At 38.5% G+C, this 14,511-nt stretch overlaps 1 protein-coding gene across 2 annotated transcripts in view; it reads right to left on the reverse strand.

Annotated features, from left to right (window-relative positions):
* Positions 1 to 2,474: 2,474 nt before the first annotated feature.
* Positions 2,475 to 14,511, reverse strand: part of LOC124607162 (G patch domain-containing protein 1 homolog) — a 43,472-nt gene continuing 31,435 nt past the window's right edge. For both annotated transcript variants that reach the window (XM_047139374.1, XM_047139375.1), the window contains exons 7-8: positions 12,770 to 13,016; positions 2,475 to 4,587 (exon numbers count right to left, since the gene is read on the reverse strand). In XM_047139374.1, the coding sequence (XP_046995330.1) occupies positions 3,853 to 4,587; positions 12,770 to 13,016 (982 nt within the window). In that variant the 3' untranslated portion in view covers positions 2,475 to 3,852. The remainder of the gene's footprint in view (positions 4,588 to 12,769; positions 13,017 to 14,511) is intronic.

Here is a 14,511-nt window from a genome sequence, read left to right on the forward strand (position 1 = left end):
GACTGTCTGCAAACCTACAGTCCTTATTTTGCATCATTTAATTCCCTATTATGGGATGCCCGAAAGGCACCCATTCTAAATCAAACACCAGATGGAGCAGTTTTTTGGTAACCGTTTGCGTACATTTTACAATGATTTCAACAGCTCGCCAAATGAAAAACTTCCCATACACTGGAAAAAGTGTAGTAAATTACAGAAACTGTTGAAATGTAGAGAAGATTTTTTTTTTTTCATTTTGTTTTGTGACATCATATTTCAATTAAGGGACTTGAACAAAGATCAGTACACATCTGATACATTTCAGACAGCTCATTTGCTCAGCAATCAACACAGTGACAATAGTGTTTCAAGGATCTTACGAATTATAGAACAGTCTGTAAGAAGAAGCCAAGCTATCACAGGACAAAGGGAGGAATTGTCAGCAGGCAGGACCGGCCAGCATACCTGTAGTTTTGTTTTGGATGTTGACTGGGCTTCATGAAAGACTTGAATGGAACAAAAAGCAGCTGGAGTATAGTCAAAGATGAGCACGACAAACGTGGCAGACTTTACAACTTTTAGGGTAAATGGCTATGGCCAATAATTCAGATGTTAAGTAGTAAGTCATAGGAATGTCTTATCATAAATCTAAATACACCAAGGTGATCACAACTGTAATGCGGATGCAATGCCACGTGAATGATAATAATTGTATGACACAAATCACAGACGTTATGTCAGCACAATTATAAGAAATTTATCAGATAACTCTTCCAAAATTAATAATTAGTAAACACAATGAGAGAGAATTATAGTCAAGGTGTCAGACAACAGCTAAGGAAGTCAGCTATAGCCACTGATTGTCTCGCATCGCTTTATAATACATAGCCTAAATTATAGCAATTTTAATTACAGCCAATTCTGCAAATATGCGACACATCAATTTTTCGAAAAGTACACTCCTCATGAATGCAGAATGTTGTACCTATAACCCTGTCCTATTTTTTCACATGTCATACATATAGTTCTTAGTTTGCTATCTTACTTAATTAACTAAATATTCATTTGGGCATAAATAAAGACGCAAGTCATTCATAACTGGTGTAACCCATGCATTTTCTGAAAATACCATTGAAAAGAGCATAAAAAGATACTCCTTATTGAATGGGCCATGTAATAAGTGTTTAGTGTATGTGCACAGAATGTCCAATTTCATTGTTCATAAATGAACTAATAGGCTTCAGTTATTCTCTGAGGCTGGAAAATGACTGCCGAACAGAGGAGCTACTCTCATCATGTATTTATTGCATGTAAGTCACTACAGTGGATCATTTTGTGAAAGTTATTGAAGCCTTTGTAGTTTGGTTTGGTTATGAGGCGATAAAAGGTCACACGCAAATGCACTGAGGACACATTCTCCTGAGACAGCGGTATAGTAATGTGTGTTTGTGTGTGTGTGTGATTTGTGGTACTCAAGTGACTAGCACCAAAGCGGTCACTCGATACTTTAACTTTTGTGGTGCTTAGAGAATTGCTAGGAGTGTGAACTTAGAATCTGGCAGTAAGTTGGAAGTCTTTACCTTTTACAAGTGTCAGACTGAACAGCATGGAAATTTTGATTTAAAGAGCTACTACCTGTATGTATTTGTTAACAGTTTATGAGTAGTTGGTGGGCAATGAGACTTTATATTACAGGCATTTACAATGAATAGTTGATGGAGGGAATCTGCCAACACTTGAATCACATATACACAAGCTTTAATGTGGATATAATATTATCAGCCTGGGAGGTGTGATTGATGACCAAGCAGCAACACAAGTCTGGTAGATACACAACTAAAACAATGTGGACTGTTACTGGCACAATCAAGTTTGCTCCAATATTTTGACTACCTGCCTGTGCCGCATTCCACCACCTGACTTGAGAAGAAACAATAATCTTCTTGGCAAATATAAGAAAATCTGCAACAACCAGCAGCTGTCAATTGATGAGGACATACCTGCTATCCGAATCAACAGACTCCACTTCAGAAATCTCCCACTCAGAACACATAGCACCTGGTGCACAATAACTTCAATCTGCATGAAACTTGGAGGTGACATGGTATAAAAATACACCACCAGAGCTCCATGCAAACAGCAAACCATGGGAACTTGATCTGACTCACAGGACATGGAGTTCATTTAACAGGATCAAGAACCATGGGAGATGCAGTAACCTACCATACACATGGGGAAAGATTATCACTCAAGAGTGCACCAGTGGGTTTCCGAGACACGCTGTCACACAAATGGTGGAAGAGTGCCATTAAAAATTCATACCATGGAAACCCCTTGGATTTCTTGGGCCTTACAGCAGATGTGACAAATTATATAAATAATACATCTGTAAATTTTTTAATTACATACATATTGTGTTATATTGTATTTGTATTTCTCAAGTGATATATAGTTGCCATACAATTAATAGTAATGAATTTATTTGATACTATGTCTGCTTTCTTTTTGTGAGGTTACCATTCCACTTCTTGTTTTTTTTTTTTTTCACTGATGAATAAATAATCAGTTCATCAAAACTTAAATATCACTGTTGTCTACCATTATAAATCAGTTTTGCTTACATTTAATTTGCAAACTTCCCACATTTAGAATTTCAACTGTAAAATCACTAGTGTAACCTATTTATATTCAGCTAGCACAGCTGTGGGGCACAATGAAGTGGTGTGTGATCCACACCTATGACAGATAACAAGCCAGCAGTAGTAAGGATCATACATTTGCCCAATCTCCACAAGCTGGTAATCAATCCCTTTTGTTGGTTGAGAAGTTTAAGTGGAATGAACTGAACATTCTTGTATTTTGTTCAGAATGATGTAGATCACAAGTCAATACTTCCATTACTCTGTTTAGTAGCTGGAAGGTCATGTTTGTCCTCGTCCCCCACTATCTAAACACATTTTGGGCACAATATTCCGCAGGTTGAGAAGTCTCAATAATCAACAAACAGAGCAGTTCATATGCAAGGGGACATCCACATATGTCAATCTACTTTTCATCCCCACTGCACCACTTAAAAAAAAAATTTCACTATCAGGCACATGTGGGGACAGATGGGAACTAAATGTATACAAATGTAATCTGAAGACATGATAAGAATAGAGAGGATTCAGTTCCATATCAGTTGACCAGGTTGTTACAACACCTTTTATAACATGAGATCAACAGTATAAAAAGAGTTACAGCAATAAAATCTCAATGTGAGTTAAAATCACTTATGGCAGCAACTAATGGACCAAATTTTGAAATAGAAATGTGTATTTATTATTGACCTTGACACATTTGTTTGCATATTACTTCTTGCCACTAATACACGTCACAACTATCCACAGGACTATCATAAGGATTGCTGTTCATTATGTAATTGACACATTAAAAAAATGAAAATTTTATGTGCCGCATAACTGTTCTCTTACTCAAACATATGTGGTCAAACAGAGCCAAAAGATTATTTTAATTGACTTTTTTTTTAAATATTTTTCCAGATAGAAATTTTACTAATTTCAGGTGAGAGACCAGTAATACATTCCTTGAAACATACAAATTCTGCCTGCAGTATCTACACTATTACAATTTACAAATATAGTCTAGTACCACGACAGCACGTACACAAACTAATGACATTTGAAACAAGTAATCAACACGTGTCCCCCTACACACACACACACACACACACACACACACACACACACACACACCAGTACCATGAAAGATGAAAATATTGAGCAACAGGAAATCATCATACGGTAATGATAGGCCGATATCAACACGACATTTACTTTACATATATGTACACATTTACTATTATACATTAAATTAATGTTTACTTTTCTTATGCTTTTTTGATTTATGTTTCTTATGTTTTGATGCTTTTTTATGTTCCTTCTTATGTTTCTCTCTGCGTGAAGTTTTATTTTTCTTCTCAACCCAAATGAAAGATGACAGTTCATCTGTCAGATTAGACTCTGATATTAGCTTTGTATTTTTAGTTACATGGGGAATAGGTGTACTTGGTAGAGAGGGTCCATACATTCCACTTTCCATGGCTGCACTGTTATCATCTACTTGTGCCTGTGCAGGTTTGCTACCTCCTGTGGTTGTTTTTGCTCCTGATATTGCATCAGCATTAACAGTGTCTTCAGAGGATCGTACTGGGTCAGAATCTGTTCTGCTTAGTCCAAGATTAAAATCACAAGACTTTCCCTGCATTCCTTCTTTAATTTGAGTATTAATTGCATCAAGGTCTAGATTGGAAAAAATCCCTCGAGGTGGTGATGTATTCCTCAAAATATTGAGTGCGCTTGCTGGTGTCTGCTTCAACGGTTCTGTTGCTGCAAAAGATGACCTTCCAAATGATGAAGTACCAGGTACTTCTTCAGCTGCTCTCGTGATGCCTGGCTCCAATTTAATGTGTTGAGTAATTGCAGACTGACTAGGTGACTTATTTGTATTAGTACGTTCATCTTCAGATGCTGATTCATCTTCACTACTGCTCAGGAACACAGCTTTGTACAGGTCCATTTTTGAGGGTGGATCAGCAAAGTCCATCACCTAAACAGCAAAGAAGAGAGTAAAGTATCTAAAAATTTGAGTGAGGCAATATCTGTTATTTACAATACTCCAAGCACTGCTTTCAAGTAAGCCTATGCTCAAGACAATTTTGGGATGACTAATCAGAATAAATAAATTAGCTTCAATTTATCTAGGAACTTAATCAGAACTACTACTCAATTTTGTCAGACATCAAACAACTGATGAAAATGCAACTACAAGCATTAAACCATTTGTTTCAAAAATTTTCATGTTCCTCTGCCTCTCGATACTCTCCCTTCCCCCATCCCTCATCCCATAACAAATATATGGTTTTATGATTATGAACAATGGACAATATGTGTGCAGAACTGCATACTCTTTACACAGAGGGCTAACCATACATTTACTTTGTTTGTTTATGTAATTAGCTGATAATATCTTTTACAGTGCACTATATATGCAGAACAATGAATGAATGCTGAAGAAGATGTAAAAGATACAGTATATAAATAAACTAATAAAGCACATTGAACCAACAAATTGGATATGCCTATTAAGTGTCAAAAATAATTTTCAGTTTTCCCTATCTATTCCTATACATGAACAGTACATACTGAGAATTGTTCTCATATGTAATGTAACACACAGACATTGACAGCGGTCATGGTCTAACAAGATACCTACATTAAACAAATTAAATGTGTATGTGTACTTTATTTTACTAGAAAAACTTAAACTGTAAGAAACAGATTTGAATAAATCAGTAAGGACAATAGGGCAAACAATTAACTACTTCAAAGTGTTACAATTCACTGCATCATCATTAGAAAAACAAATGGTGTGACAATACTTTAACAGAAAAATGAATGGTGAGAATTATTACAGAAGTGGTTGTTCTACAGCAAAAAATCACTGGGTCATAAGACACTGCTGAAAAAGGTAAAGCTGTCATCAATCTGAAGGCTGATTTGAACAACACAGTTGTTTTTTCTAGGTGAAGGTGGTATATCCTTACCTTCCTCCAACATCTGAACTGACTTATTCAACCAGTTATAGGCAGACCTATAGTTTAAGACAGTATCTGACTACAGTGCAACTCTGCATCTTTCACACTAAGAAACATTGTTAAACGCAAAAAAGTGATAATTTACAGATAGAAATTGTGTGATTGACTGCAGAGTGAACCAAAGATGTTTGGATATATAGCCTAGCACTTCACCACTAAGCCATCAAACCACCCTATGGAAAGGTAAAAGTTACTACAGAAGAGAGGTAAGAGCAAGTGAACAGAAAAGGACATCATACAAACATGAGACAGAAAGTAGAAAGAATAAAGAAATTAAGTGAAAGAAAGACAAAAAAGTGACACATTCTTAATTGTTGTCCATTTGCAGCTATAGAACAGAAAAAGTCGGAATGTATTTAAAGGCCAATATGCTTTGAAGTGTCCAGCCAGGCTGATGACTTCATTTATTCGCCAGACATCTGAAACATACTATCTGTCCATCAGGGCAGGAAAATTTTAGATGTTATATGTGGTGTTCTACACTAATGACACCACGTTAGCCATTCTACATTCAGAGGTTGGCAGTAACACATGTGACAGCCCTGACAATTCGCAGCCGGCTCGTAGACATGCCCTATGCTGCACATGTGGGTACGGCCACCAATGATCTTGCTTAAGAAGATGCCACACTTATGTCAGCCAGATGATCATGGAATTCACTTGGATCCTTTGCAGCAACCTTATTTCATTGCAACAGTTGGTGTTCTTCTGTCCAGACTTGCCTGCTAGCTTTTTCCCACTGCCCACCCTGAATGTGTTCCTCATGAAGAATTAACTGCTGTGGTAGGCAAGTAGTTTCAGGAACAGATTAATGTGGCAACTGCACATTACAAATTCTTTTGTTTACAGAGGCAACCTAATCAGACTCATAAGCAGTGAGTAGCAGACTTACAATGCCTTACATGCCTTCTAAATTTAAGTGTGAATGTAGACGTTATGACAGTTATGCCATGATTAGGAACACCATTGCTCAAAATGTGTCAAATCCTCACATACACAAACAGATTCTTAAATATCATTATCCTAGTTTGCAACAAGTTTTGGAATTAGTGGAGCATCAGGATTTGTTTTACAAAGTGGGAGTTGACATTGATTCCACTCCTATTTGTCATAAAGACTAGTAAAAAACAGGTTGTGCCATTAGCTCATGCAAAGTCTCAGCCAGAGCAGCAATGTAAACAGATTCAGTGTGCTAAGCAGCATACTAGCTCTGTTAATCTTGTTCTCTGTGTTTCGCAACGCACAAGCACCGGGTGTGCCCATGTCGTGATTGGTGGGGCAAGCACGCCATCACATTCAAGCTGTCTTTTTGCAAAAATGCAAGTCCAACACACACTTTGTGTGTTCTCCTAAGTCATAGCCAATGAATGTCAAAGCAATTTCTTCAAAGCCAAGTAGTAACACTAGAGTAACAAGGTGCAAATCAAGTGCTGCAATGAAAAAGTCACACATTTCTTCTACTCAGGGTCAGGCAAATAAAATCTCTGACATTCTACAGACTGCCAAATCGCAAAATATACATGCAGTTTGATACTGGTGCATCAGTGACTTTGCTGAACTGAAGCACTTACGAACTGTCAGGCAAGCATAAATTTCGTAAGTCACTGGCAACTCTTTCTGATTATAGTGGATATGACATTCTTGTATTAGGTATTTGCAGCCAACCTGTCACTTTTTCTAATGTTACCAAGACAGTAACTTTCACGGTTTTGTGCTCAAGTGACGGTGGAAACACTTTTTGTATGGATTCTTTTGATTTGTTAGGTTTGTGCATTCAGCACAATGTTTTCTTTGTGAAATATTTTGTGCCTACAGAAAGGGTAGATAAACTGTGTGATGAATTTAGTGTCTTTTCTGAGATTGCCTAGGCAAAGCTACTAATTTTGAGGGTCATATTACCATGAAAGACAATGCGTAACCACAGTTTTGCCGAGTATGACTCATCCCTCATGCTATCTGGGATTAGATGGCACAAGAACTCTTTATCTAGGCACGACAATTGTGTGATTTCCCCTGTAGCAGGCAGTCAGTAGGCATCACCTTTCATGATAATTAAGGAAACTTCAGGTAGGTTACGATTATGTGCAGATTTCAAGGTGACAGTAAATCCACAGACAGTGACACCTATCCTTTGCCAAGGCCTGAAGAACTCATGGACAATCTTGGTGCATGTCACTTCTTTTCCAAGACTTATCTTCGTGATGCTTATTTGCGGCTTCCCTTGGATGAACAGTTTCAACAGGTTTTTGTAATCAGCGCCCACATGGGTTCAGCATTATTTGACACAGCTGACTGCTACAGTTCATTCTTGTTCAAATTATTTGGATGACACAGTTGTTTCGGGTCATAATCCCGATTAACATCTTTCAAAACTCGGGAAATTGTTTCAAGTGTTCTCAGGTGCTGGGTTAAAGTGTAGTAAAGGCAAGTGACTCTTCTTCCAGAATGAGACTGAATTGTTAGAACATGTAATCAACAGGCAGCGTACCCACCGAATGTTAGTGAACTCCAAGCTGTGTAAGGTAAATTGACTTATTACATTCAGCGCATTCCAAACACTGCACAGATTGAAGCACCACTGCATCATCTTTGGTGAAAGACTGTTCTGTTTGAGTGGACCAAAGGGTGACAAGTTGCATTTGAGGAACTGAAAGATGTTTTAGTGATTGATTGTTGTCTGGAGCACCGTTCTCTCACACAAGAGTGGATTGTTTGACAGGCCAATTGCCTTTGCATCCAAACACCTCATAAAACAACAGTGCAACTATTTGCAGATTGAAAAGGAAACTCTTGCAACAATATATATGATGACCAAATTCTACTGATGCTTATATGGCAGAAAATTTTACTTGGAGATGGGTCATAAGCCTCTCACCTCGTTGTCCAGCACTTCCAACCAGTCCCTTTGTACACGGCACAAAAACTGCAGTGTTGGTCTCAGCTCTTCTCAAATTATCAGTAAGAAATTGTTCACAGGTCAACTGCTACACATTCACACACAGACACTCTCTCTCACATCCCAGATGGTGCACATTCAGATTTGACACTTCTGAAGTGTCATGTTTCCACACTGATGTTCAGGACGATAAAACACTTGATGGTTTTCCCATCGACCACTGACAGATTGCTCACACAATGGCTGCAGACTCCAATCTCAAGATTTAGTTGCAGTACCTCCACATCAGTGGGCCACATTGAATTAAGCATACCAGGGATTTAATAATATGCCTTTATTTTGCTTCGTGGCACAATTTATGTCCAGCAGGGTGTTATCACACACAGACAATAATCAATTCTGAGTGGTGTGCCACATGTGCTTCAGAAGGGCATTCTTCACCTTCTCCATAAGCAGCTCACCCGACACCACTGCACATCGGTTGGCATGGACACTCAAACTGAGCAACTGACTTCACAATGTCCAGTGTGTGTGGAACACCAGGCTGCTCGGGGACTGATGACCTCAGATGTTAAGTCCCATAGTGCTCAGAGCCATTTGAGCCAGGCTGCTCCGTCACAGAAATGTTTTTATTGGGTCATGCCCAGTGCCCAATGGCAGTGTCTGCATATTGACTTTGTGGGTCTCTACTGGAATTCTCATCGGTTTATTGTGGTAGATTCTTTTAGCAAGTTTCCGTTTGTGGCGCCCATGCAATCCACCACAACAGCTACTGCTATCATAACTCTGACATCGATTTTTTGTAATGAAGGTTTACCAGAAGTGCTGGTTTTGGATAATGGACCCCAATCCACATCAACAGAATCCACCACTTCAACTACTAGCATCACAACTTTGATGTCAATTTTTTACATTGAAAGTTTAACAGAAGTTCTCTTCAACAGAATTTCAGCAGTTTTATGACATCAACGGCACTGAGCGTTTGACGACAGCACCATTACACCCTCAATCTAATGTTGAAGTGGGATGTTTCACCGTAACATTCAAGCAACGGATAACAAGTTGCGTGCTTCCCATACTAGGGGTGCTTCCCATATGTGGGAGCAAGTGTTAGTGCTCTTCCTCTCATCATACTGTTCCTAGCCACGCAACAGCGAGTCAACAGTGGAACTTTGGCATGGATGTCGAGATAGTACACTACTGCATCCTCTGCAGTGGTCAGTCCATCCTCCAGAGTGCTCTAAGTTTAATGTTAATGATGTCATCTTTTTCAGAGTTTTCGGAAGACACAGGCAGTTGGAGCAAGGCATTATCAAGAAAGTCTTGGGCCATTCTTTATATTTATTACAGTGTCCTGCTGGGCTGCAGAAGCACCATCAGAATCAGCTTCACTTGTGTGGGCTGCTTGATACTGCTGTTGGTTTTCAATTGCAGTTTCGGAGCCCAGGACGACCCTGTAGCCTCAGCCACCTTCACCTCCCTTGTGTCCTGCACTGCTGGCGCCAGACAGGGAGCCATTGATGCTGTGATGTCACCATCACCACAATGCCAGAAGCCCCATTCACATGAGATGGGCCCCTTTACCCTGCAACCTTCCAGTGGCTCAAAGTGTACCCTCGAGTCACTGTTGCACCTTCATCAATAGAAGAAAATGTTCCATTCTTAGGTGTAGTTGGGCACCCTATGGCTGGTTTCGCAGCTGAAGTTTCCAGCCATTCGCAAGACGGATGTTGGGGTGCGGACAGGAGCCTGTCATCGGCTCGAGTTTTGGCTTCTGTCTTCTCAGTGGCACGTGCTATCATTTCCAGCAGTACCAATACAGCTTTTGTGGGGGAGCGGGGGAGAGGTGTCATAAACTATCAACACCACACCAGGCATTCTACATCATGAGTTTAGCAGTAACAGATGTGACTGTCCTGCCAATCTACAGCCGGCTCATACACCCACTCTCGGCTGCATGCACAAGTAGCACCACAAGTGAGCTGACTTAAAAGGAGGCTGCACCGATGACGGCCAGTCCAACTGTGGAGCTCGCCTAGAGCCTTTGCAGCATTACTAACTTATGCAATTGTTTATGATGAATATACCTGTGGGATAGACTAGTGTGGCATACAATTTGGACTTTCAGAAGAACATTACATAAACGAAGTTACACATTATGTCTGCTTATAATTAGTTTGCTCTCTGTCTCTGTACACACTGATTCCTCGGCAACCACCTCCGGACCAACCCAACGCATATTTTTACTTTGCCTTCTCTTGCTCATTTTTCTATTCTTTTACTGCTCAGCTAGTTTTATTTCTTTTTTGTTCCTTTTATGACCCCTAATAATACTCTTTTTATTTCATTGTCAGTAATCACTGAAGATTGTGTTGGAGACTACTTTTACCAATTCTATTTCTTACTGTTTTCACCACATCTTTTGTTTTTTGCATCCAGCTCTTTCACACTCCCTACACTTACCACCTACTATAGTGCCCTTTCCTTCTTGGTTTTTCGTTAACCATGACATCAAACAATGCTTCACAGAGCTAAAGACACTGGTCTCACATCTGAGGAGACTAGGATTCAAATCCCTACCCGACCATCCAAATTTAGGATTTCCGTGGTTTCCTGAGATTGCTTAAGTCAAATGATGGGACAGTTTCTCTGGGGAAAAAAAAGCATAGCAAGTTTCCTTCCCTAATTGAAGCTTGTTTTGCACCTCTAAAGAAACCATCATCAAATCACATTTGCTTTCTTAACTTTTTCTATCACTATTGTTCTTCCCTCTTCATTATATTTTTTTCATTTTCACTTATCTTTCTGGTACTAGCCTTATACCTTTGATATCTTGTTATTCTGCCATTATCTCTTGTTAATGTGATCATCTCCTGTCCTGTTACATGAGATAGCTTTCTTGAAAACCTCTATTAATCTGTTCCCCCATCTATTTATAACGTATTACATTCAACCCCACCAACATTGTACCTATTTCTCACTCTTAATGAACAATCTCAAGTAGCTGTTTTTGCTTCACTGTCTTTCTACATCTTTCATGGCCAGTTTATTTTAATTCTGAAATACTTAAGATTCCATCTGTACTTTTAGATAATTCTGTTGAGCCAGCCACGAATTTTGGCAACAATCAGTATGGCTTTCTTTCAATCATTTGATACTTGCACATTTAAAGCTTCACTATTTTTTCTACACACAAGGTCTTTCAAAACTGCTGCTCAGTTCAGTTGCAGTCACAGTTGGTCCTTAGTGTCCAGAGACGACAGTGGTCGTGTGTGTGTGTGTGTGTGTGTGTGTGTGTGTGTGTGTGTGTGTGTGTGTACAACATCTGCAACTCAATGCCTCTACTACGTGGTGTTAATTTTAAAAAACTGATAGTCTGGTCATTAAATAACAAAGCTGCAGAACCAGTTTCCTGACAATTTCGTTTTTTTTATATTTCTTGTTGTTTTTTTTTTTTTTTTTTTTTTTTTTTTTTTTTTTTTTTTTTTTTCCCCTTCCCATACATCTTGACTTGCAACTGACCCACCATCTTTAGCCTCTCCATTTTCAAACTTCATTTGCTACTTCGATTTCATTACTGGTTTTCCCATTTCATCTTGTGTTGTTATATCTTCCTGGATCTGTGTTTCTAAGTGACTTTAACCATTCAATCAGTGTTACATTTTACTTTCTATATTTGTGCCATCACATCTGCCAGATGAAGAGATTTGTGGTTCCAAAAGTCTTGTGACTGTCTGTGTGTGTACTACTTAACTGTTTCCTACTCATAACTAAAGATTTATGGTGCACCCCTGGATAAGCAGCTAAGAATAAGGTTAATGAATTGTTTAAAGGGAGTATAATTTGTTTGTGAACATCTTACAGATGCGAAGAGCAGTTTTTATGCGTTTTTTGAAATTTGGGTCAGTGAGCAGCACAAGGTGTGTACTTGAAAGACAAAATAAGCAAGATGTAGGTTTAATGACTGGATGATGAAAGGCACACAAATTCGAGTGAAGGAAAAGAAACTAGCTATCATACTGCTTGAGAATAGAATGCATGATGGATATTGGAGAGAGCATCAGAAAATAAAAGGAGATTTCACATGTGAAAACTGATTGTGGTGCCAATGTTGGAGTTTACTGGCAACAATTACAAAGTACTCTATTCAAACATACAGTCACAAGTGGCATAACACAGTTTATATATTAATATATTCACTTCCAACAGTCAGATAGCAATTATTGTTCATAGCTTACCCGATCATCATTTGTCTGGTCTGTCAGATCCTTATCTGCAACTGTCGATGATGTTGTAGATTGTGTTTGAGGAACAGTTTCTTTTTTCTGAACAGGAGACACTGCTGAAGTTTTGGCAGTTTCAGCTTCATCAGTTACTTGAGCCTCAGTCAGTCTGATATTATGATTTGCTGCATCTAGGAAATCAAATACTGAGAATTTGCTCACTCCTTTCTTTCTCACTAGAGATGCAGACGGCTGGCTAATACTGTAACAGAGAAACGAAATAAAAAATACTGGAAAACTGTCATATTTATTCAGTTACAAGTACATCACAGCCTGCATACACATGAGCTCAGTAACAAATATGGGCACTTGGATGTGTGTCTCCATGACACTTTAGCCCTTACTAAACGAACCAATGATGATACAGGCTGCTCTTCATCTTGGGATCTTCTCTTTTTTTTTTCTCTCTATCAACCTTACATGGTAAGAGTCCCAGTATGAGCAGTAATATGCAGATATATGTTGATAAAGAGTTTTGTAAGCTACCTCCTCGATAGGTGCATGACACTTTTTACAGATTCTTCCAATGAATCTCAGTATGACATCTGCCTTTCCTATAATTAGTATTGAGTTTTTGTTCCAGTTTTATAGTTCCATGTGCATACACTCAGATATTTAGTGGATGTGGCTGTTTCCAGTGACTGTGTGACAATCATCTACATAAACAGTGACATATCTTTCCCTATTTATCAGCAATGTGATAGACACTGCCAATGCCTCCACCAAGTGTTGATACCTCGCAAATTTTTGTGCATTTCACATCAATTTTATAGGACTGTAACTTCTATTCAAACAACAGAATCATCAGCAAACAGCTCAAGGGGTTTCCAATTTTATCCACTACATTTTTTTATATATTTGGTGAACAATAATGGTTCTTTAACACTTCCCTGGAGTGGTTCCATATCAGTTCTCTCCAAGGCACCATAAATTATGTGGCGGAAGGTCCGTAGTGTACAATTACAGTTTATTCCATCACAGATAATGTGATGCAACAGTAACTGACAACATTTTCCTAATTTTATCATCAATATCATTACAGGAGACATTTGTGAGAATAAATATTATTGTTTTTTAGTTCATTACCCAAATATACTCTCAGAATCTTATAAATACACACAATACACATTTCTTGCCTGAACCTCTTCTCACTGTAGATTGGTGGGCATTTAAGGGACATTCTCATGCGAACAAAACAAGTCTGTTGATAACATAGTGCTCTCCTCAGAATTTTTTCTAGACTTTCTTTCAACCCAAGAAATACAGAAGTCACATCCAAGACAAAATTTACATACTTCAAACTGCAGAAAGTTGGTAATACCAAAGTTCTATTTCCATTTAAACTTTAAGTAACAATGGCAACTAAAGTAGTAGGATTCATATATTATTGTGCCTTGCTGCCATCCTAGAACTAATATGACACCAATGGAGCATCAAATGTTACAATAATATTATTCGTTTTAATGAAATGGAGTTTTTGATACACCACTGCTGTGGAACTCTTGCTTCAGTGAGGGCTAAAACTGATTCTGAAAACAGTATACCGCAGCCAAGAGAAGGAGATATGCCACGATAAGGGACTCTGACACACCAAAATGTTGCCATCCTTAAGCTAACTAGTAACACCACACAATGCACACAGTTCAATTATTTTAGTTTCTATTCATTCGAACTGGCTATGGTGCAACAACTTAGTG

The sequence above is a fragment of the Schistocerca americana genome, chromosome 3, assembly GCF_021461395.2.
Source record: "Schistocerca americana isolate TAMUIC-IGC-003095 chromosome 3, iqSchAmer2.1, whole genome shotgun sequence".
Classification (NCBI taxonomy): domain Eukaryota; kingdom Metazoa; phylum Arthropoda; class Insecta; order Orthoptera; family Acrididae; genus Schistocerca; species Schistocerca americana.